The sequence below is a fragment of the Brienomyrus brachyistius genome, chromosome 21 (genome assembly GCF_023856365.1).
Source record: "Brienomyrus brachyistius isolate T26 chromosome 21, BBRACH_0.4, whole genome shotgun sequence".
NCBI lineage: Eukaryota > Metazoa > Chordata > Actinopteri > Osteoglossiformes > Mormyridae > Brienomyrus > Brienomyrus brachyistius.
The window spans coordinates 5,530,041-5,544,345 of NC_064553.1; the positions used below are offsets into that span (position 1 = coordinate 5,530,041).

Consider the following 14,305-nt stretch of genomic DNA (forward strand, 5'->3'; position numbering starts at 1 on the left):
TCATTACATTTTTCAAATTACTTGTAGTTTGTGATTTCTGCGCTACTGGTGTAGAGGAGGGAGATAAAGTTTATTTATCAGAGTAAATAGGTAATATTACAGAAATAATATATGAGAGAGCACACTGAATCTCAAAGCCTATCCTAATGTTTACTGTGCTCCAAGGACACACACACACAGTTCCTGACGGACATCTTTTCTGCCTTTTCTGCCCTTCTACACATTATTTACAGAAGGTCGCCCTTTAGGAATAACTGCGCACCAAATCAACTACCTCCATTCTGACTGACACTGAACGACCACATTGCTTTTTCTTTTTGTAAATTTTCGATAAGGTTTGCTCCCAGGCTGCTTGCGGGAGAGCACAGCTGGGGGCTGGACAGTACGTAAAGAGATGAGGGTTCTGGAAGGATTTATTGTTAACTTCTCTCATTGCTACCCGAGCTGGTGAATTACCTCTGCTTCGATTATTTCCAAGCGAGGCTGGCACTGCCGTGCGGTCGAGTATTTATGCGTAGATAAGCGTCCACTGTGCCACACGCAGTCGTTACAGGGTACGAAACAGAGCAGCGAAATCCTGCGAACGATAAACGAAATATAACACAAGAAGCGGGGGTGCCTCTGCACGCGGCATCACGTCCTTTCGACTGTCCGAAAATCATTACAGTGCAGCAGTGATTTCCGGACCCCTCCTTAAACACCGCGTCATGTCTCTATGCTAGTTATGTTTCACCATCCTCGTATACTAATCAACTGACCTTTGAGAATTTTATTGGATTGTGTAGAATTAGGTTTTCTGGAAATGAAGTTGTTTTGATATGCAAATACTGATTTAATTTTAACATGCTAAAATTAACTGGGAGTTCTGCTGCTTCATCAATTACCTCTGTATCCTTTAATGAGTATTAGATAAACCACCTAAGCATTCTGCTTTGATTTTTATTTTATTTTTATTTTATTTTTTGGTCAAACCACTTTCACCTTCTCAGGTTGTTTGAATTCATTCTGCCCCCTAGTGGTATTTCATGATATATCGGTAAACTTTGCCTTCAGCGTGTCTCTTTCAAGGTATTTTTTTTTCAATCTCGTTCTCGAGGACCTCCAAATATTTACCCACAAGTCCTGGGTGTCATTGGTCAAACTGCATGCTGTCCGCAGAGCTTATACGACTACGTTTGCCTTTATGCATTTGTGTACACTCTGTCACACGTGTCTTAATATGCAAATGGAGGCTTTTGTTAAAACATCTCAGAACCGTACCGCTTTATTTTGATATGGCCTGCGGGTGGCGTCCTAGGTTTTTGATATTTAAAGTATATAGTACTTTTATCGTTATTCCACCAGGATCGGAGTGCATGCCAAAATGTTTCTGATTTCATTTGATACACTAAGCCTATATAATTTGTTGTTTTAACCATAAGTCATTTGATTAGTCACACAAATTGCCCACAAGAATAAATGTTTGAAGGATTATCCTCATATTTTAGAGGGTCGGAGGTTGAAGTGGATAGGGTTCAAAATCAGAAGTGTCCACGGCAGTTGCGTAGCTCTATAACTGACCTACGATACAGTACCGTTTAGCGTAATTTAATAAAAAAAAAAAAAAAACATTTAACCCTTGACTGTGCATTACGTTTACGTACCAACAAATAGTTGCAAAGCCTTCATTGTTTCCGGAGATTAACTACTGTAGTCTGACCAACCGAATGCATTCGAGCACACTTCAGAACTATTTATGCTAACATTTAATCCGTGACTGAACCTTTCAATCTAATGAAAATCTTCATTTGTTTTTAATACGTTTAAGCTTTCTGAGAACTATTATCGCACCCGCCGTTGTTAGGGACATTTCGAATCTTAAATTCCATTTCTCCAGGAATGGTACATGTGATATGCAACTCCTGTCCTGTTTAGCACTGCTAATTTACAGCGTTTTGGTCTAGAAAACGCGGTTTTCCTGTAATCTGATTTAAAGCCAGTCTCTAATAAAAAAAAATAAAAAAAACAGCTTAGCACTGGGTTTGACAGGATGCCAGTCAGTCTGCTTGCTGCGTGAGCAAAGGCATTTGTGAAATGTAAGTATAGTTTGTTTAGAAATGAAAAAAAATGACAGTGTTTGTACATTATCTTTGTACGTGTTTGGTTGTTTACGTATGCACTCAAATTCTTGGTAATAAAATTGTTCAATGTGTCTTTTACTCACAGTGCTGAAACCTAATGCACACAGATGATTTGCAATTGAAGTGAGTAACACCAAATAAGATCAGGGAACAGTGATCAGGGACGCCACTAAAGATTTCAGGAACTGGGATCTCATTCCTAATCTGTGCCTCAATGTTAAAATTCATTTATTTGTATTTTCCTGGATAAGAGGAGCTTTGGGTGATGCTGTAATTAGCGTCAGCTGGAGGGCCTCTCTAAATACATCCAATTAACTATTTAGGGACTGTTTAAAAGCACCAGGTTTCAGAAATTGCTGGTATATGTGAGGGAGGTTATTCGTGATAGTATTTTTCAGATTTCAGAGGAGGCTTGTATAGAAGGATAGCTTGCAATGTGGAGAATATGGGTTAGGTATTCAAGTGCTGCAAAATCCTTAATTTTTTAGGTCTTTTTCACAAAGACCTCAAAGTTTCACAAAGCTGGGTCCTTTTTTGGGTGTGTGTAAGCAATTTCTGTTCAAGTTCCCCTCCCTCATAAAATGTGAACAGTGTGGGTTGACGTGGATGGAGGTGTGGGGGGGTTTGGAGACGCATCTGCTTTTAATGGAGGGAGGGTTCTGCTGTGCCTTCTATGCGTTCAGTTAGACAAGGTGCTCATAAGTTAAATTATCAACAAGATTCCCCTAAATCATACATCTGGTACAGCCAAGGGCAGTCTGCAGGTATGCAGGACTAACTGAACCATTTAGCGCTAGGTCTTAGTCAGCATTTTGCAGGTACATATTCAGACTACTGCCCCCTGGGACCAGGAGTAGGAATTACAGCTCTGTTATGATTGATGCACACAGCTTCTGGGGGGGTCCTGCCAACGACTCTGGCCTTCCAGAGACACCATTTATTAAATCTGAGGTATAAGCACTGAAGTTCCCTTTCAGAAGTGCTACATCATATGTAAAGTTTAAAAAATGCTCCACTTCTGCATCGATTTAGTGCTGGTAGAGTGGTGCAAAGTGATGCACAATAATTTCCAGCTCAGTCCTGTTTCCTGAGGCTAGAAGCTGTTAGAGAATCTGCCTGTTTGTGAGCTGATGCTCCCAAACCCATTTGCCTCCCATAATGTGTAGCCATGCAAGCTTCAAGTGCAATTTGTCACATACGCAGTCCTGCTTCCCGCTACTGTGCAGTGAAATGCTCTGCCAGCTGCTTCCTGGATGGAGTCTGCGGAAATGGGTGTTAAACAAAATGCAGTGAAGAATGAGAATAAGATACGTATAAAATAGCAAAGATAAATAGGCCAAAAATAAGCTGTTTTTAAGTTGATTTTATAGGTAAAATAATACAGTACATAATACAGTAATAAAACTACATACTGACGAACCACTGCAGCTGTGCGATGTTTTCGTGGTCATCACAAAGTTGCATGTGCATTCTTTATTACGAATTGTTCTATTTAACTCAAATTTTTGATAATAGTCTTTATGGCAGTCCATTCGTAAGCACCAGTTGTCAAGAAAATGGATGTTCATATTTCCCCGACTGCCTGTATATCAAGCTGGAAAAGCTGTGCAGTGACCGTGGGCTGGTAAGAGTGTGTAAGTGCAGTGATGCATTAGCACTCAGGATGCATGCATACTGACCGCAGACGCATGCCCTCAGTCTCGGGCTGTGGGACGGTCTCCCTGGCTGCAGCAGTGAGACGAAGCTGCCGTTGGGGTGGGTGGGGACTTTTATTATTTGCACCATTCTCTGCCCTTGCACTGCCTCCCGTCAGTGACCTGCAGGGTCAGGGGGGGGTCGCAATCTGCACTGGGCTGTGCAGCTACCGAACCAGGTGATGATGCTCCCAGGCAGGATGCTACCCATGGTGCGCCAGTAGAAGTTCCTCAGGAAGGGCCCCCCCCCCCCTTCCCTAACCTCTGTCCGTGCAGCGCCTCAGTGAGCCTGGGCTCCAGTAACCGTGGCGACCAAGGCAGGACAAGCCCTGAATGGGAGATCGGATTGCAAAGCGTACAATGGAGGGAACTTAGCGGCACAGCGGACAGCACAGTCCCCTAACCTCTCCAGGGCGGTGATTCTGCCCCCTCCTGTCCCACGGATATCCCCCCAAAGTCGAGCACTTCTCTAAAAATATCACTAATAGATCTGCAGTTCCTACTCCTGGTCCCAGGGGGCAGCAGTCTAAACATGTACCTGCAAACAGAGTGCATAGTTGCCCCATGATGGACAGCCATCCCATGTGTTTCGTACTACCTAGGAGGGGCCTCTGACCCCCGTATCCAAGCAGAGCAAGATTGGATGCACTCAAAAAGCAAGACTCCCAACCTCATCGCGCCACACAGATGTCTTTACCAGCTAGCTATTTATTAAGGGAGCTTGTGGCTACCCTGCACTGGTGACCAAAATTGTGGAAACACCTAGCATTTTTGGCATCATGCTTTAAAATTTACTACATGAAAATTGCCGATAATGTCTACAAACAATAAAATAATGATTGTTATATAATCATACTTTGGATGATATAAGTAACTGGAATAAAGTTCTGCAATCTCTAAATTGGAAGTTTCTTCACAATTCTGATCGCTAGAGTATATGGCCAAAAGTATGCGGACACCTCTATTACTCAGAGGAATTTCCTATTTAATCCACACCCACTGTTGACACAGATGTGTAATTAAGCACATAGTTCTGCAATCGCCTGCAACAAACATTATCAGCAGGACGAGTGGCTATTGTGCAGGAGACGTTAAAAACTTTCCACTTGGCTTCATCATAGGGCGCCGTCTTTCCAACAAATGAATTTGCCACATTTCTGTCCGGGCGAAACACAAGTGAAGTGACTGTGAAGGACAAACACCTGGAAACAGGTTCAGTTGTGAAGTGGTTGACCAGACAAGCTCACAGAAAGGGACTTGGTCACGCAACATCACTACCCAACCGGAATGGCAGTGACTCCAGCAATGTTCTGGCATGTAATAGAAAGCTTTGCCAGGAAAGTAAAGGCTATTAAAGCAACAATGGACTGGCCAATTCATATTAATACCTTTGGTTTCATAGTGGGATGTTGGACAAGCTGGTGTGCAAATAGTGTAAGCTAGCTAGTTAACAGAACATGTGGCTTCCACATCTTCTAAATAACGAACATTTTAATATTTAGTGTACTGACTCTTTGTGGACAACAGGGGGCACCACACAAATGCAGGGATCGAGTGGTGGCTAACCACTGCTGCTGGTCCAGGGGTAGCAAGTATAAGATTGACGGATGGTTGAAATTCACTGGAACTGTAGAATTATTGGAAAGGAAATCGAAAGAGAGACTCTTTGCTCAAACACAGGGAGATGTGCCACAAATGTGTGATTCCCCTACTCAAATTGACAATAGCTAATATTGCTAGACCTGTAACAGAGGAGATGTAAGAAATATTTCTCATGACCGAATAATAAAGTCGGTCCCAAGGCTAAAGCAGCTGAGCACCACTGATGTAAAGAATCAACCTGACTCAGTTTTTTTGTATATCAACTTTATTTAAAATATTGGAAATACAGTACATCTCCGCAAACATACCAAAAAAAAAAGTTCCTATTATCGCTGTTCAGTGGACAGGATATAACGCCACCTAGTGAATATAAAACGAAATGACATGACTGCAGTGGCTCTCAGCAGGCTTTCCTCGGCCGACAAGCTTCCCGGCACGTCACGTGACAGGCCAACCCCGACGGGCAGAAGCGCTGATCAGAACTTAGCGTCTGAACTGCTGCGTGAAACCAACGAGTTAAACAAAAAAAAAAAAACAACAACCTGTATTGCTGAGACGTTTTTTCATAATAATGTAATAAAAGAAAATATACATTTATCAGACCAAACTATAAATTACACTTTTTTTTCGAACAGCAATTCAGAACTCACAAACAAAAATACGCAGTAGTGCTTTTGCTCATGTAGTCACTGCATCGAATGTTTAGAAATGACCCAAACCCTGATACAATGACAGCACACACCCCCTCCCCCGCCCTGGCCAGGAAGCCGGATCACTAATGAGGCCATCCTGCTCCGCCCCGGTCTGGCAGGGGCATAATCTTACATCTTTAAAGTGGGCAAAACAAGCAGGAGTGCGACTCTAACAGAACAAATCCGACAAGCAGAGAAAGCCAAGCACAAACGGACGTTTAACGCATGCACACGCCCAGCTTGATCTTCCGGGATGTCTACCGTGGAACCGTTACCCCCAGTTAGGATGTGTTTTTGGGAACATCCAGCCTTCCCCCCCCCCCACCCTCCTGGATCTCGGCCTTCCCGCTGGAATGGACTACTGCTTAATCCGACGGCACATCCCGTGCAAAGCTTGTCCACGCTTCTCGTTCAACGAACACACACATGCATGCAAGTCGCCATGCAGCTGCCTTCCGGCGGTCATCCAGAGTCACGGTCGCATTGAGGATGGGGCTGAGTCGGAGGAATGAACAAAGTCATGTGGTCACATGCAGCTGGTCACCTTCACGGTGCTCCCCTGCTCAGAGAGAGGGGTCCAATCCCCAATTAAACCGAGGAATGCTAATTATGTAGGAATTCATAGGTGCCAATTAAATTACCAACTACCAGTTTCATATTTCCTACCTGGAACACTGTGAAACACTTGAATTACACAGCTATAACCTTTTTTTTGGGGGGGGGGGGGTGTGTAAGACATTTTAAGTAACAGCTATCCTACAACAATTTTGGACACTCTAGGGACAGCAAGCCCCTTCTCTTTAGGGACACACCAGAATTCTGCGATATCAATACCCTCTGTGCATGGACAACCCCCCCAGAAAGACCATCTGGAAGCAGAGTGAGAATCCGCAGGAAGGAACGTCTCTCCCAAAGAGCGCCGAAATACCCTGGTACCGCAAAGAGGAATGTCTGGACAAGACGACCAGCGGGAATTTAAACAAATGCTCCCTTTTCATGGATCCCAGCACTAATTCAGAGCTCCGGGAAACAGCTAAACTTCAAACCTAATTTCCGTCGCTATTAAATCTGTTTGTTTACCGTTCACCGGCTTGGTCACGTCGAATCTTAGTGCTGTCAGATTGCCGTTTACAGGCTGCGTGACGCAGAGGGAAAGCGAGCTCGTCTCCTACCTGACCCGACAAAACCAGCGGCATTAAAACTAGAGGCGAATCTGGCCAGACGCTTGAAACAACCGAAGACATTTAAGTAAGCTGAATGTGTCGCGTGCCGGCTCTAGGTCATCGTGTGTCTGGCAGAGTTGTTCAGTCACGTTGAAATGCGCACGCGCACGACACAATGTGCTTGGGAGTAAGAATAGGGCGGCCGATCTGAGAAGAACCGCCCACTCATTCACGTAAAGAAAAAACAACAAAAACAGAAAACCTTTACAAAATACTGAAGGAAAAAATAAGATACGATGCAGCATCAGTCAGTGGAATAAAAACCGGTTTGGAATGACCATTCTGCCAACACCAAACAAACTATCTAAACGCTAGTGTTTGTTCACCGTATACTGCACTGACCATTGTATAACTAACATAATTTACACATCCGTTTGAAAGGAATACTACTCTTAAGTAACATTACGACTGCGTTAGTGATACTGAGTGCTAGCTGTCTTAACCCTTGTCCAGCTATGAAATTACTTTGGAGGTTTGCATTAGTGGCTGCAGGTAGATTAGAGCTAAGCATCTTTTACGGCGTGGTACAGGGACGTGTGTAACGAAAAGGGCATCCCCAAACTCCAAACTCAACACCGCTTATTCGCAAGGCAGGCAGGCCAGAGAGAACACGTGCATCAAATCCTTGTCACCAGATGCGGAAAACAGCAGAGAGGTTAAGTGGGGGGTGGGGAGGGGAGGTGTTGGGTCGGTGCCGGAAGGATAGCTTTTTTTTTTTGCCCGTTTTTGTTTGTCGTCGTTTTGGAAGAATGAGATCTTGGATGGAGATGACAAGGGTTCACCATCTCGTCTATGACACCAGACTGAAGATGGAGGCATATCGATCACATTCACCCTAAGGGGGGGTAAGGAAAACGTACACAAAACAAGGCAAAAATGCTGAATTCTGACTGACAGAATAGAAGACCAACAACAGAAAGGTCATGGGTTCAAATCCCATTGTAGGAAATTCTCATACTCTAAGACACCTTGTATAAAAATGTCAGATACATATTGACCCTGGCTTTCGCCATTATAAATGCATAAAACACTAAATACTATGTTAGGTTAATGGGCAGAAAAAGGATTACTCACATTACTGGCCTTTTACCACTGGGGGGGCACATAGCTGTAAGTGGGGGTACCGGGGGGGCGGTACGTAGGCATCGTGACTTGGTGAGGAGCCACTGGAGTTGGGGAATGAGTCGTCAGCAGGGTCCCTTAGGAGCGCGGGGGTGGAGAACGAGTGTTTAGCGTTTGCATTTAGCACCAGCAAGCATGTATAGGTGAAGGAGCAACGTTCCACGGCATCCGGCCTACCGGCTGACATGGCCATCGTGGTGCCTGCCACCATCCCCATGGGGACGCTGTTGGCACGGGGAGGGGGGATGGGCGGGGCATACATGGCAGCCGGCATCCCATTGGGCTGCACCACCGTGGTGTGATGGATGACGTGGGGGGGTGCCGCATACAGGGGCTGGGAGTAGTAGGCGCCTTGCTGCTGGTATGGGGGTGGACACAGTCAGTCACACAAACAGCCAGACAAGAACACCTGCCCGTTAAGGCCCGTCTCCAGCAGCGGAACATTCCGGTTCACTGACCGCTGATGTCATGTGCATTGAAGGGCACATGACATCATTAGAGGCCTAGAAGAATCCTCTATTTCAGCTCATACATCCCCCCAATCATATATAAACAGACCACTTTAAGTGCACAAACACCTAACTCTACTGATGGATAAAAGGTTATCCACCAGCAAATGGCCAACAGCAATACCACCTACAGTTCAGCCCACCAGGAAATCCACCTGAAGCTAAGCAGGTTTAGGCCTGGCCAGTACGTGGGATGTGAGACCAACTAGGAAAGCGGGTTGTTGATGGAAGAAGTGTTGGTGTGGCCTATCCAGTGGTCTGTGTGGATCCCAGTGCCCCACTGCAGTGACGGGGACACTGTGCTGTAAAAACAGTGCCGTCCTTCACATGAGACGTCAAACCGAAGTCCCGACTCTCTGTGGCCATGAAAGACCCCTGGGCGTCTTTTGAGAGGGTGGGGATCCCGACGCCCAGTGGCCAAACCGCCTATTATAGCCCTATGAAATCTGGCCTCAATCATGCCCTCTCTCTAATTATCGAATTCTCTCCTGCCTCTTCACCACCTTAGCTACAGTGTGGTGAGTGTACTGTCACAGAATGGCTGCCATCGCATCATCCGGCTAGGTGCTACACAGTGGTGGTGGTTGAAGTCTCTCCCGACTGGTCCTGTAAAGCACTCTGGGCGTCTTGAAAAGCCCTATATAAATGTAACATCAATTCATTATCCACATCTGGGAAAAAGTAAAATCCTGCAAGCTAACACAAGCCAGCAAAACGCCTGCATCTGCTAGATGGCGGGGGTCTCACCTGCGCGTAGGGGTTCTGCTGGGGATAGGTGCTCCTCACGGGGTACACGGCTGCCTGGTAGGGGTTAGGCGATGACGAGTAGGGGGGCACTGTCCCTGTGGTGGGGGAACACGACATCTTGTACGCCGTCCCAGGAGTGTAACCTGGAAGTGTAGCCGCGATGCAAGGTGAGCCCAACCTTCACAAGACAGCATGCAAGGAGCTAGACTCGCCGGTGACGCTACTCTTCTGCACAGGAAGCTCAGCCACTCAAAGCGGCTTCATTAAAACCCCCCCCGACAGTTTAACGATAGCGTTTAAAAATTTTAGCAGATGCACGAAGTGCACGCGACACGCAAGCAGGAATTTCACGAGTGGCAGGGCACAGTCGCCACCAACGATATAACATTCAGCAAAGGTCGGGAGGATCGAATAACATCTGGCGACCAATCGGGCAGTCTGGACGGACAGCTCCCAGCGCCGGAGTCTGCTAAGGAAATACGGGAGAATATGACGGCAACAAGGCTGTGCCGTACCTGTCTGGAAGGCCGTGCTGGTTCCAGGGTACATGCTGGGGGAATACGCCGGAACAGTGGCAGCGTATCCCACTGGAAAAGTTGCCGCTGCACGACAGGCAGAAAGACAGGAGGCACACGTCATGGTGACGGCATTGATTTGGGGGGGGGGGGAGACACACAACAAAACAAACGTGACGCGGCATTCCCAGTGACGCCGATGTCTGCTTACCCGGGTATCCGATTCCCTTGGGGTTGGAGTAGGGCACTCCGGTGGAAGCGGGGCTATAAACCGGGTTCATGCTGAAATTCTGGGGATCTAGCTGCCAAGATGAAAACACGTCCAAAATGTCACCATCACACTTAAAATAAATGTCTTCTACTCATTAATGTATTTTAATTACTGATGAAAGAACAGAAATGTCTATCATTCCATATTTCCTAACCGTTTATTCAGTACTGGGTGCCACTGAGCGGTAACCAGCTACAAAACTGACAGTCACAAAACCAAACATTCTGGGCAATTTCACGACACCATGTTCTTAGACTCCAGTAGGAAGCATGTAGGATTCTTTCCCTGAGCCCAGTCTAGCCCCTTAACCATCTCATGACCTATTTTAAGTCCCGCAGTCAGATCTTAAAATGGGTCACGTAATGGTTAAGGGACTACACAGGTGATAAGCTTCGCAAATGCCTGACCAAACACCAGTGGAAACTCGGGATGTCCTCTAGCATATCACCAGTTAGGAACTTGCATTTTTAAATAACGAATTTCAGTGATTTTCTGTGAACCTTCCGTTTCTCCCCAATAAAAGCTTCAGTTCGTGTGCAAAAAATAGAGTGGCGCTATTCAATATGCGCCTATCAACCCGAAATGCCGCTGCTGTATAAGTGACCTTAATACAGCTACACGAAAAGCACGCATCAAATCCTTATTAAAACCGCTAAAAACGTCAGCCATAGCGCATTTTACTGGCTGACCCAGCATTTATGTTATACTACCCGTATATTGCGTTTTTTAAAAAACATTTTTACTATGCATGCTTACATCGCGCTAACATCTGTAGGTATTTTGGAATACACCGCCATCGGCTGCCGTGCTTTGGGTGAATTTTATGTCTGTCAAGCTCCGCATCTACGTGGACGGTGAGTTACCCAGGATTAAGCGACAGCGTGGGCCGCCAGAGACAGGCACCGATCGAGGACGATCGCCGGACCTGCCACTCAGCAGGGCCGCGGAACCAAGTCCGGGCGCCCTCGCATCATCCATCTGCCCCCATTATTCATCCTTACAACAACCTACCCCTAGCATCAAGTGTACTTTGCAACAGGTAAAAGCGTTTGGACGAAAGCAGGCCCGATCGGGCAAAAAGCTGCGTTTATGCACGTCGCTCGATGTCTCCTTACCGACCGTCGATGGTTTCCTGTGGATTTGTCTTCCCCACCCCCCAAACTTTATGGTTATGATATTATTCGTCTCGAATATCTGAGGCTACTGCGCACCAAGCGAAGCGACACCGAACTACGTCACTTCCGTCCGAGGCCAGTGAGCCTCTGACCCCTGTCACGTGACGCGGATATACGCAAACGTGTGACCTGAAGGGGAATCTAACGCCGAAATTCAAGCTTAATTATATTAAAAATAATAATTTTAACCTATTTCCTCTTTTAGGTTCAGACAGTAATTAAAGGATCTGCATCGTCATATTCGACCTGTTTACATAGGATTTTGTGAACTGGATGTATAATAAGAAACCTCGTATTGGATAATATTAAGTATATATCAGGGATATATTCATATGAAAAAGTAGCATAATGGACGTCATATAATACTATACGCCAATGTTGTGCAACAAATATATTAATTACCATTGCTTCGTAACCATTTATAACAATGTGACTTTTTATCGTAATGTATTTATTGGTTGTTTTCTAAGAAAAATAGTCACGGTTAGCTGCAGATTACTGCTCAGAAAGGGAGGTTTTGTAAATATTGCCAAAAATGAACTAACGTCGCTTTTAACGTTGAACTGATACACTAAGTAAAAATATGAATTATTCACAAAATAATAATTCCACACTTTTTCCACAAGAGGGAGCATGTCGTCAATAAAATTAATAACTTACATTTAAAAAAAATATTTTTGGGAGCTATATTATTGTCCTTTTCTATATTGGGTGCTTTCAAAATACGTTTGTTAAATATACATCCGAGTTGGTACTGATATCCTTAAAGTATACTCAGTCCCAAACTGTCTCAAAGATTAGTGAAAAATCGTGTCCATTGATATGTATACACAAGCTGGTCTAAATCTGTTTCTTTTCAGAGGTGACATTACTACATGACTTCCTTCTTTTACCGCCTTATAATTTTACGAATTTATGTAGGCTAGCTGTCTGATTCATTGTGGAAATATAGGTTAAGGTTTCTGCTATAAGGAGGTACATAGTATGCACTCTCCTGGGATTTGAACTAAAAATAGACTGCCTACATTTACGTTTGTAGAAATTATGTTCAATGTGGGAACAGGATTGTTTGATTCTCTTGAAAGTCGTTAAAAATGCAATCCTTAATGACTGTGCTCTCTATTTGAGCTTGAATACGTTGCCTGATTTTTCCAGGACACCCGAGAAAGTGATCGCACTTCCTTTTGCTTAAATCTTGCAGTCCTGACTTTGTGTTTGTCCTCTGCATTTGCTCTCAGTTTTCATCAGGGCCGAATAACTGTTGAAACTCACAATGAGTCAGCAGAGGTGAAAAACAAGGCCTCTGTAACTGACACATGAAACTTCATATTTGCAAAAGGCCCAGCTGGAGTTCACACTGATATATCAAGGCTACATGAATTAAAATAAGACAGAATTTGGCTAAGAGGTTTGCTGTCATCAGAAATACTAAGGGGCTTGACTGAATCCAAAGCAAATGATGGAAAAAGATGACTGATAACTCAATGTTGCAACTTTGAACATTGAAAATTATAACAGATTATTGTTTTTACAACTGGTATATATATACATCGTTCATACATCTGAATGTTAAGCAATTGAAATTGAAGCTCCCCATTGAAGATCATTAACACAAAAAATACTGCTGTTGTTCTCTTGCTTGAAGGTTGTGGTGTAAGTAAAGGTCTCTAACCACATCACGCTACCAACCAATGACTGAAACGTCAAAGTGTGGGTGGTGAGGGGTGGAAGGTATGGGTATGTACAGTACTAGTGAATAGTTTGGACTTGCCAAACCACCTACACAGGAGAGTGATAGTGTTGCATCACATGACCTGGCCACCAGACCAAAACACAATAGAAATGGATTTGGAGGAGTTTGACCAGAGAGTGCAGCCAATGATTGTTCAGCATATATGTGGGGCCTCCTTCAGGACTGCTATACAGTAAAAGCATCCCAGGAGGCCATCCCATGAAAATAGTGTAGGGGAGACAGTAGGGTCAACTGGTCACTGGAGCAACTGGGGTTAAGGGTCTTGTTCAAGGGCCCAATGGTGGCGTCGCTCTGCCAACCACGAGATTTGAACCAGCAACCTTCTGAGTCCCAACCCACAGAGCACCGCTTTTTTGGTCCATGCATAACTCCATATGTGTCTTTATAATTGTTCTAAAATGTAGAGAATAGTACAAATGAACCTTTCTTTGGATGGGTGTGTCCTGACTTTTCATTGGTGCGACATAAGGCTGAAAATAGCATACAAGTCATCGAAGCCCTCTGAGGTTTTCACGGTGTAGAGTAGGAACTGTGAGAAACCAATGGACTAAACAGCGAAAATATATCTAGCAGTCTATGGAAGCCCAGTTCAGTTCATGAAAAAAGTGCAGCTGACTCTCAAGATGCAGAAGTGGCTGTTGGTTCACGTCATGGAAGGACAGGAAGTCAACTAGCGACACACTCTCTCTCCGATGGAGGCTTCCTTCCTTGGTTCATTCCTGAGTTTAAAAATAAAGTCTCCCCAAAAAAACGAACGTATACAAACATATGTATATGTGTGTGTACACGCAAGTTGCTTAAAGAGCAGGATTTTTTTTTAAATAAATGCAATGAATACTCTGGAAAGCCTTTTGTTGCCTCGCCTGCTATCATCATTTCTGT

At 44.7% G+C, this 14,305-nt stretch overlaps 1 protein-coding gene across 4 annotated transcripts; it reads right to left on the reverse strand.

Annotated features, from left to right (window-relative positions):
- Positions 1 to 5,659: 5,659 nt before the first annotated feature.
- Positions 5,660 to 11,744, reverse strand: LOC125717102 (myelin-associated neurite-outgrowth inhibitor-like). Of its 4 annotated transcripts, none has more exons than XM_048990080.1 (7): positions 11,611 to 11,744; positions 10,436 to 10,526; positions 10,225 to 10,311; positions 9,710 to 9,804; positions 8,631 to 8,808; positions 8,406 to 8,530; positions 5,660 to 8,166 (listed from the first exon to the last, which is right to left on the reverse strand). In XM_048990080.1, the coding sequence occupies exons 2-6, from the start codon at positions 10,503 to 10,505 to the stop codon at positions 8,418 to 8,420; spliced, it is 543 nt and encodes a 180-aa protein (XP_048846037.1). In that variant the 5' UTR covers positions 10,506 to 10,526; positions 11,611 to 11,744; the 3' UTR covers positions 5,660 to 8,166; positions 8,406 to 8,417. The 4 variants fall into 4 exon arrangements, with proteins under 4 accessions (XP_048846037.1, XP_048846036.1, XP_048846035.1 ...); XM_048990079.1 differs by having other exon boundaries at positions 8,631 to 8,811; XM_048990078.1 differs by having other exon boundaries at positions 9,710 to 9,852.
- Positions 11,745 to 14,305: the final 2,561 nt, after the last annotated feature.